The 14,518-nt window shown below is 38.8% G+C and overlaps 1 protein-coding gene across 4 annotated transcripts in view; it reads left to right on the forward strand.

Moving 5' to 3' along the window:
* The first annotated feature begins 371 nt into the window (after positions 1-371).
* The window catches only part of COP1 (COP1 E3 ubiquitin ligase), a 268,642-nt gene continuing 254,495 nt past the window's right edge, over positions 372-14,518 (forward strand). For 2 of the 4 annotated variants that reach the window (XM_082385646.1, XM_082385645.1), the window contains exon 1: positions 372-876. In XM_082385646.1, coding sequence (XP_082241772.1) covers positions 458-876 — 419 coding nt within the window. In that variant the 5' untranslated portion in view covers positions 372-457. The remainder of the gene's footprint in view (positions 877-14,518) is intronic. The other 2 variants (XM_082385644.1, XM_082385643.1) reach the window with 2 other exon arrangements.

The raw sequence follows: 14,518 nt of genomic DNA on the forward strand, positions 1-14,518 counted from the left end.
CCTACCCTCGGGCACGTCACGAAGGAAACCAGCTCTTGACGAGGGCGGCGGTCGCTACTAGGCCGCCGCCGCCGCCCAGGGCACGTTGTGCTTGTCTGAGCGCCGCCCGGGCCGTGTCTAAAGTTGTATCCCCCGCCGCTCCCGCCCCTTCCGCCGCTCGCGTGCGCGCACGGCCGGCCCACGGAGCGCCCGGGTTGGCTGCGGCGGCGATCGCGGCGGCGGCGGCCTAGAGAGCGGTAGTGGTTCCTGCTCTTGTTTTAATAGTTCCCTCCGCCCCCTCCCGTCGGACGCTGTTGTGTGGTTGCCGTACAAAAATCAACTTTATTGTTCCTCAGCCCCACCTCCCGGCGCGGCGCGCCTACTCAGGATGTACTGAGGCAGAGGGGAGGGAGGCGGCGGCGGGTCGCAGTCGCGGTCCCTCTCCTCCGAGCGCCCGGCCGGAGGGGAGGGAGTCACGATGTCTGGGAGCCGCCAGGCCGGGTCGGGCTCAGCCGGGACCAGCCCTGGCTCCTCTGCGGCCTCCTCGGTGACTTCCGCCTCCTCGTCCTTATCCTCTTCCCCGTCGCCCCCTTCCGTAGCGGCTTCGGCCGCGGCGCTGGGGTCCGGCGGGGCGGCCCAGGCCGCGGGCTCGGGCGGCCTCGGGGGCCCGGTGCGGCCTGTGCTGGTGGCGGCCGCAGTGTCCGGCAGTGGCGGCGGGAGCGGCGGCGGGGCGGTGTCCGCGGGCCTGTCCCGGCTCAGCTGCGCAGCCAGGCCCAGCGCCGGCGTAGGAGGGAGCAGCTCCAGCCTAGGGAGCGGCAGCAGGAAGCGACCTCTGCTTGCCCCCCTGTGCAACGGGCTCATCAACTCCTACGAGGACAAAAGCAACGACTTCGTCTGGTGGGTTGGACGAACAGCCTCCTAGCCCTCTCTGCGTTAGGAGTTTCTGCTCTTGGGGCTGCTGGGGTCCGGGGTGAGGGCGGTCTGTTGGGCGCTGTGGCGGTGTCTGCAGAGGCATTCGAGCGTTTGCAGCGGTTGGTGGGCTGAGGTGGGGGAATGTTGGAGTCCTGAGGCCGGGTGGGAGTACTAAAGAGGTCAGTGGTGGTGGGGAGAAGTGAAGGGAGGTTAGGGAATAATAAAGAAGGGGAGAGATGAAAGGCCAAATAAACGGCTGTGCATGAAAAGGGAAAGTTGGCCACGGAGGTTGGGCCTTGAATTTTCTGCCTCGCTGGTGAATTAGGTACCCTGTCAGTCCGGATTGCTCGTTGAGGTGAATTAAACTTGTAAAGGGAGAGGATGAAGCTTCCCGGGATGCTGAGGGAGGGAGTTGTGGGTCAGAATTTGCTTATTGAAGCATGGTAGATGATGCTCTAAACATGGGTATGGCTGTTTTAAGAAGTGGTATTTGATGTAAATGTCCACTGTGTGTACGTGTAAATTATCTCCTGCCGCTTCAAAGGCTGGGTCACTTTTAAATCTGTTGAGGCTCCTGTAGTCAAGAAAGTCTGTTGACAAAAACTTCCACCTCTCGGCTGAATGTCTTGAAAGAGGGGGCCACGTTTAAGTATCATCCATGTGTCAGATGTGACTGCACTGCACTTGTATTAGCACATCAGCGTATACTGGAACTTCGGATTTGAGAAAAGCTAGGAATTAGACGTGCTGTCATCGTAGTTAGCATCTTGAATGCTACGCAGTACTCAGTTAGGACATTTGGCATAGAGGGATTATACATATTAAGTGAAAGATGGAGTTGATTGTCTTGCTTGAGAGTGTTTCGATTTTCGCTGGGTTTTGTGTTCAGAATCCAATTCAAATGGTAAGATTGCAAGAAAGGATTTGCTTTTAGCTGAGTGAGAACTGGTAGGATTTTGTGCTTTTCCTCTGGAGGAAATTGTTGATAGACTAGAATACTAGTGATGTAGGAAGTTCGCTTGCACTATCACTATAGGGGAAGTTGATTCACTTCAGGGTTGAAGATGGTCCGAGTTGTTGTCATTAAATATGATAAGACTAGAAGTTGGGACTGTGGGAAAGTTATTGATTAGACTTATAGTTTCTAGTTCTTGCAGTAAAAATATCTTTATTCATACTTTTGCTTTTGTCATAAATTATTCTGGATTCAGAATTGATTCATTTTTCACTGAAACTGGGCTATAATTGTAATTGTTATTTATAAATAACTTGAGCAGCTTATCGTTGGGTATAAGATGTGTTTGTGTTCATAGCCAGTAGAGAATCCCATAAGATAAAGTAGAAGCTAATGAAACAAAGTGAGGGTTTGCACAGTTGGTCTTTTTTAGCCACCATTTGCATTTCACTTTTTAGTAGGTTAAAAGAAAACAAACACGCCAGCATCCATATAGGTACACTAAGATAGTGTAAAAGGTGTGAGAAAGAAGGAAATTAATCATTCATTCAACAGATATTTCTCTGGCACTCACCGTCTGCCGGGCACTGTTTGCACTTCATTATATGGACTATAAGCCATTTTATAGGAAATTGGAGAGGGATGGGAGAGTATAAGCAGCTGGCACTAATTTTTATTTTTTAGGGGTAAGATTATTAAAATTTTTCTTAGTCTGTCAACTAATTTTTAAAAATTAAAATCCAGTCTCTTGAGTCTTAACCATGTTGTTTAGATTTTTCTGCTTTCTTTTATATTCCAAGTGGAAGTGTCCAGTGAGAGTCATGAGTTAAAAATTCTGAATATTTCACTTTCTAAGAAGCTCATAGTCCTCTGTTTCTTTTTCTGGTGTGGTTAAATATTCCGAAGAATTCATTAATGGAAATCAGTTTTCCTGATTCTCAAGCTAGATTTGATTTGGCCAAGCATTTGGGGTAGGAAGGTGAGGATTAGGCAAGGCCCAAGGAATCCTTTTCATTTCTAATTGGCTCTGGGTGGTTGGTCTTGTCTGCTTCAAGGTCAAACTGTGAACCAGTCCAAATTATTCTAAGCTTTTACATCTAAATGAGGCTTAAGTTTGAATAATGATAACAATTCCTTATTCGTCACATTTTAAAGATATGTTTATACTTTATGTTTCATTTTATCCTAGAGCAATTCTGTGAAGTTATATAGAACTTCCAACTTTAATATACTACTTGTATAATTGTATTCTCATTGAGGTACAGAGAAGTTAAGTAACTTGGTTTCAGATTGGACAGCTCAAGGACAAAATTAAAACTCATATCTCCCAATTCTCAATTTAGTGCTTTCTTTGTATGGAATTAAAAAATTTCATATCTATAAGTTGAAGTACATGTATTTAGCCTCGTGGTTCTTAAATGTGGTAGACTGAAGGGAAACAGCTGTTTCGTAATCACAGGAGATATATGTTTTTATCCTTAACTACTCCCTCACCTTGCCTGTCTGCCTGCCCATATCCCAACAGGACAAAACTGAATTGGAGGCTGGAGTGGGCAGTGTAGTTTGCAGAAGCTCCCTTGGTAATAATGACATGTCCTCTTCCCCTCCTTGAGAATGGTTGATTTAAGGTCAAATGCCTAATTATCAGTAATACATATTGGCCTCTCCTGACTCATATTTGAAAGTAAGTTTATATTTAATTGCAGAATTGATGAACATTTTAGAGATTTATAGTTTTTACTTTAATATTTCTTTCAAACAAAGGATTGAAAGTATCATCAAGTTGCAGATAATTCTAACAGTGTTTTATAGATGGAGAATCTGTAGAACAGTAGAGAGTAGTATATAGCTTGAAGTTGGATAAATCTCTGACATTCAAAGGAAGTCTTTGTTACTTTGATTTTTCAAATTTTTCTTACATGATTCGTTTAAATTATGAGTATAGCCTGTGTTTGGAAGACAACTTCTTTCTTTTATGTTATCACATTACTACTGCCTCTGCATTAGCTTTTCCAACCCCCTGAAATAACCTTTTCTACCTCTTCAAGTCCCAGATACTCTCTGAGTTGTAGCAGAAATAAGTATTTTTAGGTAGATCGTAAGCCCCTGGTGGGAAGGTTACCTCTGCCTGATAAAATGTAGGTAGAATCTACATGAAGTCCATCTACCATTTAATAAATTCTCATGTCAAACTATTAAAAATGGACTGTCCTGAAGGAGCTCACGATTTAACGTGAAGAAAGACGTTTAATCACATAATTATAGTATCACATCCTGGCATTATTGCTTCTCTTAGTACCACGGCAGATGTTAAATACTCTTCTGAATTCAGATGTTGTCTCACGGTCCTCAACATAGCACTGCAGGCAGCCACTACCTATTAATTACATTTAGCCCTAAAGATGAAATCTGTTGACCATTCTTGCTACTATAACTGTTTTCCAAACTATTAAAAAGTGAAGGGGGCTTCCCTGGTGGCGCAGTGGTTGAGAATCTGCCTGCCGATGCAGGGGACACGGGTTCGAGCCCTGGTCTGGGAAGATCCCACATGCCGCGGAGCAACTAAGCCCGTGAGCCACAATTACTGAGCCTGCGCGTCTGGAGCCTGTGCTCCGCAACAAGAGAGGCCGCGATAGTGAGAGGCCCGCGCACCGCGATGAAGAGTGGCCCCCGCTTGCCGCAACTAGAGAAAGCCCTCGCACAGAAACGAAGACCCAACACAGCCATAAATAAATAAATAAATAAATAAATAAATAAATAAATAAATAAAATAAACCCCCAAAAAAAGTAAAAAAAAAAAAAAAAGTGAAATAAAATAGCAGATATCATAGAACCTGTCATTATAAAGATAGTTTGATGAAACTTTTGGTTACATATTTATGTACAATGTATAAGTACTGACTGGGTATGAAGCCTCAGTTTAGTTTAAGGATGGGCTTTTGGCTCAAAGCTCAGTTCGTATAGTTAATAATGGTGGTATCAGTATTTATATCAAGACGTTTTGGCTCAAAGCTCAAGTTCTTAACCACTATATTCCTTTGCCTTTCAGAGGCTGGATATTTTGTTTAAAATCAGCTTTATTAAGATATAATTTGCATACCATAGCAGTCACCAGTTTTAAGTGTATAGTTCAGTGAATTTGACAAATGAATACATCTGTTTTACCACCCTAATCAAGATACAGAACATTTCCATCACACTAGAAAGTTTAGTGTGCTACACCTTTGCACTCTGTCTTCGAACCTCATCTCTGACACCTGGCAACTGGTCATCTGTTTTCTATCAATATAGTTTTGCCTTTTCTAGGATTTTATATTAATGGAGTCATTCAGTATGTAGACTTTTGTGCCTGACTTCTTTTATTTGGAGTAATGTTTTTGAGATTCAATAATGTTGAATGTCTCACTAACTTTCTAATTGCTGAGTAGTATTCCATTACATGGATATAACGTGATTTCTTTATATACGCATCAGTTAAAAGATATTTGAGTTTCTTTGTTTCTAAAGTTTTCGGTGATTGTAAAGAAAGCTGTTGTAAACATTCACATTCAGGTTTCTATGTCGACCTGTCTTCACATCTCTTGGGTAAATACATAGGAGTGTATTGCTGGGTTGTATTGCCAAGTGTATGTTTAGCATTATAAGAAACTGCAAAACTGTTTTCTAAAGTGACTATCATTTTGCACTTCTACCAGCAATGTATGAGTTTCAGTTCCCCATTCTTGCAAACACTTGGCTGTTTTCAGTCTTTCAAATTTCAGTCATTCTAGTAGGCGTGTGTAGTAGTATCTTATTGTCATAATTTGCATGTAAGTCCTAAATATTGTGATGTTTTCTCCCAGTCTGTTGTTTTCTTTTTAGTTTTCTGAGCAGTCTTCTGAAGTGCAAAAGTTTAAAATTTTAAGTCCAATTTATGGATTTTTTTCTTTTACAGTCTATGACTTTCGTGTTCTATCGAAGAAATTGTTGTCTAAGTCTTCTTGTATATTCTAGAAGCTTTATAGCTTTTTTGTGGTTAGGTATATAATCATTTCATGTTAATTTTTATATACTGTGTGTGGTAAGGGTTGAAGATTTTTTCCCTCCACTGTAGATGTCCAGTTATTGTAGCACCCATTTGTTGAAAAGACCATCTTTGTTCATTGAATTTTCTTGGAACCTTTCTCAAAAATTAATTAATTTGTATAAGTTTATTTCTGGTTTATTATTTCTAGTTATTATAGTTTATTTATTTCTAGTCTTTATTCTGTTCCATTGATCTATGTGTTTATCCTTATGCCAGTACCACACTGTCTGGATTTCTGTATCATTGTCGTAAATCTTGAAATCAGATAGTGTAGTTTTGTTCCTCTATTTCAAAGTTGATTTAGTTATTTAGGGTGTTTGCATTTACACATAGATTTTAGCTTACCAATTTCTTTAAAAAAAGCATGCTAGGATTTTAATTTGAGTTACTTTCAATCTATGACTCAATTTGGGAAGATTTGACATCTTAACAATATTGAATCTTTGAGCCATAAACATAGTATGTTTCTCCAGTTATTTAGGTCTTTAATTTCTCTTAGCAGAGTTTTATAATCAGTTTTTGGATCTTGCACATATTTTGTTAAACTTACTCCTAAGTAGTTCATGTTTTTGATGCTGTTGTGTTATTTTAATTTCTAATTAAAAATTGCTAATTTGCTATTCAATTTCTAATTGTTGCTAATATAAAAATAAAATTTATTTTTGTGTATTGACCTTGTGTCCTGTGAATTGTTAAGTTCACTTATTACTGCTAATAGTTTTTTGGTAGAACCGATGTGATTTTCTGAGAAGACAATCATGTCATCTGAAAAATCAATATAGTTTTACTTCTTTCTTTTCCAATTTTATGCCCTATTTACTGATTTTTTTAAAGAGATATTTTGTATTTTTATTTAAGAGTGATATTGGTCTATGGTTTTCTTATACATATATTTACTTTATATATTTTGGTTTTGATATCAGGGTGTATTAGTTTGCTAGGGCTGCTATAACATAATTACAGACTGGGTAGCTTAAAAAATAGAAAGTTATTTTCTCAACAGTTTTAGAGGCTAGATGTCCAAGATCAAGGTGTTGTCAGGTTTGGGTTCTTCCGAGGCTTCTCTCCTTGACTTGCTGATGGCCACCTCTTGTTGTGTCTTCACATGGTTGTCCCTGGGTCTGTGTGTTGTCTGTATCCTAATCTCTTATAAGGACACCAGTCATATTGGGATTAGGTCCCACGTGTATGACCTCATTTTACTGTAATTAGCTCTTTAAGGCCCAGTCTCCAAATACAGTCTTCTGAGGTACTGAGGGCTAGGATTTCAATGTATGGATTTGGGAGAGGATACAGTTCAGCTCATCTCTGTCTTCTGAGAGAGTTTGTGGAATTGGTATGTTTCATTCTTAAGTGTCTGGTAGAATTCATCAGTGAAGCCATAGTTTTTGTGGCAAGGTTTTTATTTACTATTTCAGTTTCTTTAATTGATAAAGGGCTATTCAGGTTCTTTATTTCTTAAGTGAGCTTTGGTAATTTGTCTGCTAAGGGATTTCTCCATTTCACCCAAGCTATTGAATTTGTTGGCATAAGTTCATAATACTTTTTTTGTTTTTTCGAATTTTATTTTATTTATTTATTTTATACAGCAGGTTCTTATTAGTTATCTAGTTTATACATATTAGTGTATATATGTCAATCCCAATCTCCCAATTCATCCCACCACCACCACCACCACCACCACCAACGCCCCCGCTCCCTGCTTTCCCCCCTTGGTGTCCATACATTTGTTCTCTACACCTGTGTCTCTGCTTCTGCCTTGCAAACTGGTTCATCTGTACCATTTTTCTGTATATGCGTTAATATACAATATTTGATTTTCTCTTTCTGACTTAGGCTTTAATACTTCTTTATGTTTTAAATGTTTGTAGGATTTGGAGGGATGTCCCTTCTTTCATTCCTGGTACTGGTAATTTGTGTTTTCTCTTTTTTTTTCCTTGAACAGTTTAGCCAGAGGATTGTCAGTTTTATTAATCTTTTCAAATAACTGGTTTTGGTATTATTGATTTTCTAAATGTTTGTCCATTTTCTATTTCACTGATATTTGGCTTTATTTTTATTATTCTACTTTGAGTTTCATCATTTTCTGGCTTCTGACTACAGAATCTTAGATTATTTTGGCGTTCTTTTCTAAGAAAAACATTTAATTCTATTAGTTTCCCTTTCTAATCCCTGCATTAATTTTCATTCAGTTTAATATAGCTTTTGTCATTTCCACTGATATTTTTTTAAACTTTTTTTTGGTTATTTATTTATTTATGGCTCCGTTGGGTCTTCGTTGCTGCGTGCAAGCTTTCTCTTGTTGTGGCAAAGGGGGGCTATTCTTCGTTGCGGTGTGTGGGCTTCTCATTGCAGTGGCTTCTCTTGTTGTGGTGCACGGACTTCAGTAGTTGTGGCATGTGAGCTCAGTAGTTGTGGCTCGTGGCTCTAGAGAGCAGGCTCAGTAGTTGTGGCACACGGGCTTAGTTGTCCCGTGGCATGTGGAGGCTTCCTGGACCAGGGTTCTAACCTGTGTCCCCTGCATTGGCAGGTGGATTCTTAACCACTGTGCCACCAGAGAAGTCCCCATTGTGATTTCTTATTTGAAGAATGGATTATTTAGAAATGTTCTAATTTCTAAATGAGAATTTTCTGGATATCATTCTGTTATTGAGTTCTAATATAATTCAGTTTCATTCAGAGAATATGAATTATGTGAATTCAGTCCTTTTAAATTTATTTAGACTTGTTTCATGGTTCATGATAAGCTTTATCTTGGTTAATGTTCCATATGTATTTGAAAAAAAATGAGTTTTCTGCAGTGTGTAGACTGGTATATTCTATAAATGTCAAGTTTGTTGATGTGTTAAACTCTGTATACTCCTACTGATTTTCTATATACTTGTTCTGTCAATTACTGAAAGGCGTGTTAAAATCTTTAACCATTCCAAGTGTAATTGTGGGTTTTGCTATGTTTCCTTGCAATTCTGTCAATTTTGTTTCACGTATTTTGAAACTTTATTAGTAGGGCACATGCATTTAGAGTTGGTGGATTGATCCCTTTATTATTTTGAAATGTCCTTGCTTATTCCTGGTAATATTTGTTGTTCTGAAATCTATTTAGTCTGTTAGCATAACCTCTCCAGCTTTCTTTAAGTGTTTACGTGGCATGTTTTTTTGTCCTTCACTACTTCTATATCTGTTTTAATTTTTAAAGTAGGTTTCTTGTAGATAGCATATGTTTGAGTCTTTATTTTTTATTTATTATGACAATTTGCCTTTTAAGTGGCTTGGTTAGACTTTCTGCATTTTAACATAATTACGATGTGCTTGGTTTTATGTGTATGTCTTGCTTGCTCTTTGTTTTCTGTTCGTCCCCTCTCTTCTTCTATTCCTTTTTTGTCTTTTTTCCTTCTTTTCCTGCCTTCTTTTGGATTAATTGGGTGTTTTTAAGATTTCTGTTTTGTTTCTACAGTTGGCTTATTAGTGATAGTTGTGTGGGATGTGTGTGTGTTTTGGGGGGGAGTGTTTGCTCTAGGGTTTCAGTAGTGACACTCTTTGGCCATATTTGGTTTCCTGATCCAGCCTACTTTTTGGGGGGGGGTTGGGGGGACAGAACTCCAGAGATTGGTTCCCCTGTTTATGTTTTCATGCCTATCACTTGTATTAATCATGGTGTCCTTTTTTTCCTAGACTATGTGGTCTCGTTTTTTTTTTTTTTTTTTTAAAGAAAACTCTGCCCCTGAAGCTAGCACACAGCTATTTTGAATACCCTCCCCCCTCTTTTTTTTTTTTTTTTAAAGATTTCATTGTTAAATTAGAGTCTAAGAAGTTTGCCTTCTATTCCTTTTCTTCCTTACCTTTCCTATCCTTATTCGTAGAATCCTGTGACATAAGCCAAAGTTAAATACAGGTCTTAGTGGAGATAGGAAAAAAATCTCATTGCAAAATACCAAATAAATTTAATTTTTATTAAAAGAGACTTTTAAGATTTTTAGGGCTTTTTATCATATCAAATGAAACTAGGAAGGAGTGAGATGAATGGACAGAGGCTGGAACTTAACTGCTGCCTATAAATATTGGTGCTGGGGATCTAGTGTTACCAGTGTAGGTGTGAAAAAATGATTTGAGGTTTATTATTTTCCTTTTCATTTATTTCCTTGTCTTTCAGTCCTGAATCCACCTGGGGCCAGTTGAGAATGGAGGATGGCTTGGGGATGGTCACAAAGCAGCTGGTTTAAGGGGAAGGAGGCAGCTAGAGAAATGTCAAATTTTGTACATTTTGAGAGGAAAGAAGAAATATTTCTGTGGCTACTGACTTTTGCTGGGTGTCTTTCACTCTTGAAAGGATGTATATAAATTTCAGCATATTCAAAGTAGTTTTTTCCAAGGTTTTCTATATGTTGATAGTGATTTGAAATTTCATGGTCACAGTGATGCATGTAAGTATTTGTTTCCTTTGTCTTCTGAGATCATAGCATGAGGCAAAGGGCATTGGACTTGGCATTAAAAGCCCTGAGATTTAACTTCTGGCAAATATATGTTTGACTTTGAGTATGTTTTTTCATTTATAAATTGAGATGTAATGGTATTCCATTATAGGATTGTGAGGTTTAGATTATATAATACACGTATAAAGACATTGTAAATTATAAAATCACGGAAAGGAATCAGGTGGTGTTTGCCAGGATTTCACATTTGGTACCAAAATATGAAAGTGGTTCTTTGGTCCTGTTAGGTAAGATGTAACCACTCCCTATTTTCCTAAATAACTCTAAATTGTACCTGGCTTTGATTATCTTGATGATGTTATGTTTTTTAGTACTTAACCTTTGAAAGATTGAATGCTTGGTTACTTAGAACCAGTACTACCATGAGACAGTTGACACATTTTGTGGAACTGTAATGGAGTTAGTGTCAGTACCAAAATATATATGGATTGAGCAATGTCCTCATTATTGTACCATTTATTATTACTATACCATTTGATAAGTTTGGACGCTGCTTTTGAAGCAGGTAATACATTAAAAAGTTAGGCAGAGTATAAATAAGGCACTGATTAAAAGTTTAACTTGAGAGTCAAACTGATTGTCATAAGACCCTTGCTTAACTGAGATGATGTGCCTTATAAATAGAAAATAGTAGAATTAAATAATTTTCTGTATCTATATCTGTTCTGCATTGTTGGTTTTTAAATGCAGTTAAATGACACACATAACCTTTTGACAAGCTTAAGGTTGTGCAGTATAATATCTACCTTTAGTTTTGGCAGTTGGTATGAAAATGTCTTCTTCACAAGATTGAACTGAAGATCATTATTTTAATAAAACAGTGACAAGATGAAAAGTTCAAATAATCACTACTAATAATGGTTTGAACAGTACTAGGTTCACTTTGTGGTCTATCTAAAGTTCTGTGGTAAGGTTGCAAAATCAGATGCCTAAAATGACCATCTAATTTTCTCTTAAATCAGTATCCATTATGCTTATTTGCTCTTATGTCTTTCTGTTTCTTTATTTTTAAGTTTTTCTGAGTTCTTTCACCTCTTTTCAAGTAAGTTTTTCTTCCTAATACTTGGTTTCTGAGGTTATCTAATTGAGAATTTTCTTTATCTTTCAATGCTTTTGTCATTTTCTTTATTTTTTTTAGTACATCTTAAAATATTAGATTTTAATTTCCATTTATCTTGTTTTCCTGTTGTGCTTTCATTGTTTCTAGGGATGGTATTATGCTCCATATTCAGCAGTGAACTCTTTGTGCTGCTTATGTTTTAGAGTGATTAAACATAAAATATGTTTCATGTTTATATTCATTGTTACCATTTTTAGAGCTCCTTATTTCTTTGTGTATATTTGCTGTCCCACTTTGTATTCCTTCTTCCCTTAGAACTTACATCAATATATCATGCAGTGAAGGTCTGTGTACGATGAATTCTTTAAGTTATTTATATTTGAAAATTACTTGTTTTGTCTTCATATTCGAACTTTTTTTTGCTGGGTATAAAATTCCAAGTTTAAAGTTTTTTTCATGCAGTATTTTGAAGATGTCACTCCATTGTCTTTGGCGATATATATACAGTGTTTTTTAGTATCAGGTATATAGCAAAGTGATTCAGTTGTACATATATATATATATCCTCTTTCAGATTCTTTTTCATTATAGGTTATTACAAGATATGGAATACGGTTCCCTGTGCTATACAGTAGGTCCTTGTTGTTTACCTATTTTATGTATAGTAGTTTGTACCTGCTAGTTTCAAACTCCTAATTTATCCTGCCCCCTCCCTGCCCCACTATCCCCTTTGGTAATCATAAGTTTGTTTTCTGTGTCTGTGAGTCTGTTTCTGCTTTGTAAATAAGGTTATTTGTATCATTTTTTTAGATTCCATGTGTAAGTGATATCATATAATATTTGTCTTTGTCTGACTTCACTTAATATGATAATCTCTGGGTCCATCCATGTTGCTGCAAATGGCATTATTTCATTTTTTTATGGCTGAGTAATATTCCATTGTGTATATATACCACATCTTCTTAATCCATTCATCTGTTGATGGACATTTGGGTTGTTTCCATGTCTTGGCTATTGTAAATAGTGCTGCTATGAACGTTGGGGCGCATGTTTCTTTTCAAATTAGAGTTTTCTCTGGATATATGCCCACGAGTGGAATTGCAAGATCATGTGGTAACTCTATTTTTAGTTTTTAAGGAATTTCCAGACTGTTTACCATAGTGGATGCACCAATTTACATTCCCAACAGTGTAGGAGGGTTCCTTTTTCTCCACACCCTCTCCAGCATTTATTATTTGTAGACTGTTTAATGATGGCTGTTCTGACTGGTGTGATACCTCATTGTAGTTGTGATTTGCATTTCTAGTAATTAGTGGTATTGAGCATCGTTTACATGTGCCTGTTGGCCATCTGTATGTCTTCTTTGGAGAAATGTCTGTTTAGGACTTCTGCCCATTTTTTGATTGGGTCGTTTGTTTGTTTTTTTTTTTTTTGGTATTGAGTTGCGTGAGCTGTCTGTATATTTTGGAAATTAATCCCTTATTGGTAGCATCGTTTGCAAATATTTTCTCCCAGTCTGTAGGTTGTCTTTTTGTTTTGTTTATGGTTTTCTTTGCTGTGCGAAAGCATATAAGTTTGACTAGGTCCCATTTGTTTGTTTTTGTTTTTATTTCCATTTCTCTCGTAGAGGAATCCAAAAAAATATTGCTAAGATTTATGTCAAAGAGTGTTCTGCCTGTGTTTTCCTCTAAGAATTTTGTAGTATTTGGTCTTATATTTAGGTCTTTAATCCATTTTGAGTTTATTTTTGTGTATGGTGTTAGAGAATGTTCTAATTTCATTATTTCACTTGTACAGGTTTCCCAGCACCAGTTATTGAAGAGACTGTCTTTTCTCCATTGTATACTCTTGCCTCCTTTGTTGTGGATTAAATGATCATAAGTGCGTGGGTTGATTTCTGGGCTTTCTATCCTATTCCATTGATCTATATGTCTGTTTTAGTGCCAGTACCATACTGTTTTGATTACAGTAGCTTTGTAGCATAGTCTGAAGCCAGGGAGCATGATTCCTCCAGCTCTGTTCTTCTTTCTCAAGATTGTTTTGGCTATTTGGGGTCTTTTGTGTTTCCATACAAATTTAAATTTTTTTTGTGAAAAATGCCATTGGTAATTTGATAGGGGTTGTATTGAATCTGTAGATTGCCTTGAGTAGTGTGCTCATTTTAACAATAATCTCAACCTTGGAGAAGTGACCCTGTGTAGGAGACATCTTACTCATCCCAGCAGTGCACTCCCCTCTCATCACCCAAGGGCCAGGTGCTAGACCTCATCACCCCAGGTCCCAGGGTAGAATCTGGCCTGCCTTTGCAGATTTGGTCTGCAGGCTGTGGGACTGTCATTTTCTTGCTTCTGGTGTCTGCCTTCTGGTGGGTGAGGCTGGTCTAGAGGCTTGTGACACTTGCTGGTGGGAGGGGCCGATGCCTGCCCCCTGGTGGGTAGAACGGGGTGGGGGTGGGGGTGGGGTGGGGTGCGGTGGGGGGGGGTGGGGGGGGCCCTCTGGTAGGCAAGGCTGTGCCTAGGGGCATGTCTAGAGGCAGTTGTGTGCTTAGGAAATCTTTAGGTAGCTTGTCTGCTGATGGGTGGGGCTGTGTGCCTGCCCAGTTTGTTGTTTGGCCTGAGGCATCCCAGCCTTGGAGCCTATAGACGTTAGGTGGGACCAGGTCTTGGTGCCAAAATGTCAGCCTCCAGGAGAGAGCTCCCTTGCCCTTGGTCCCGGTGGGTGTGAGATTTTGTGTGTGCCCTTTAAGAGTGAAGTCTCTATTTCCCCCAATCCTGTGGAGCTCCTGTAATCAAGCCTCACTGGCCTTCAAAGCCAAATGCTCTGGGGGCTCTTCTTCCTGGTGCTGGACCCCTGAGCTGAGGGACCCGACTTGGGGCTCAGAACTTTCCCTCCTGTGGGAAAACCTCTGTAATACAATTATTCTCCAGTTTGTGGGTCACCCACCCAGGAGGTATGGGATTTGATTATATCACGAATCTGCCTCTCCTACTGGTCTTCTTGGGGTTCCTTCTTTATGTCTTTAATCGTAGAAATTTTTTCTGGTATGTTTCAGTCTT

This window comes from Balaenoptera borealis, assembly GCF_965194805.1.
Source record: "Balaenoptera borealis genome assembly, chromosome: 1".
NCBI lineage: Eukaryota > Metazoa > Chordata > Mammalia > Artiodactyla > Balaenopteridae > Balaenoptera > Balaenoptera borealis.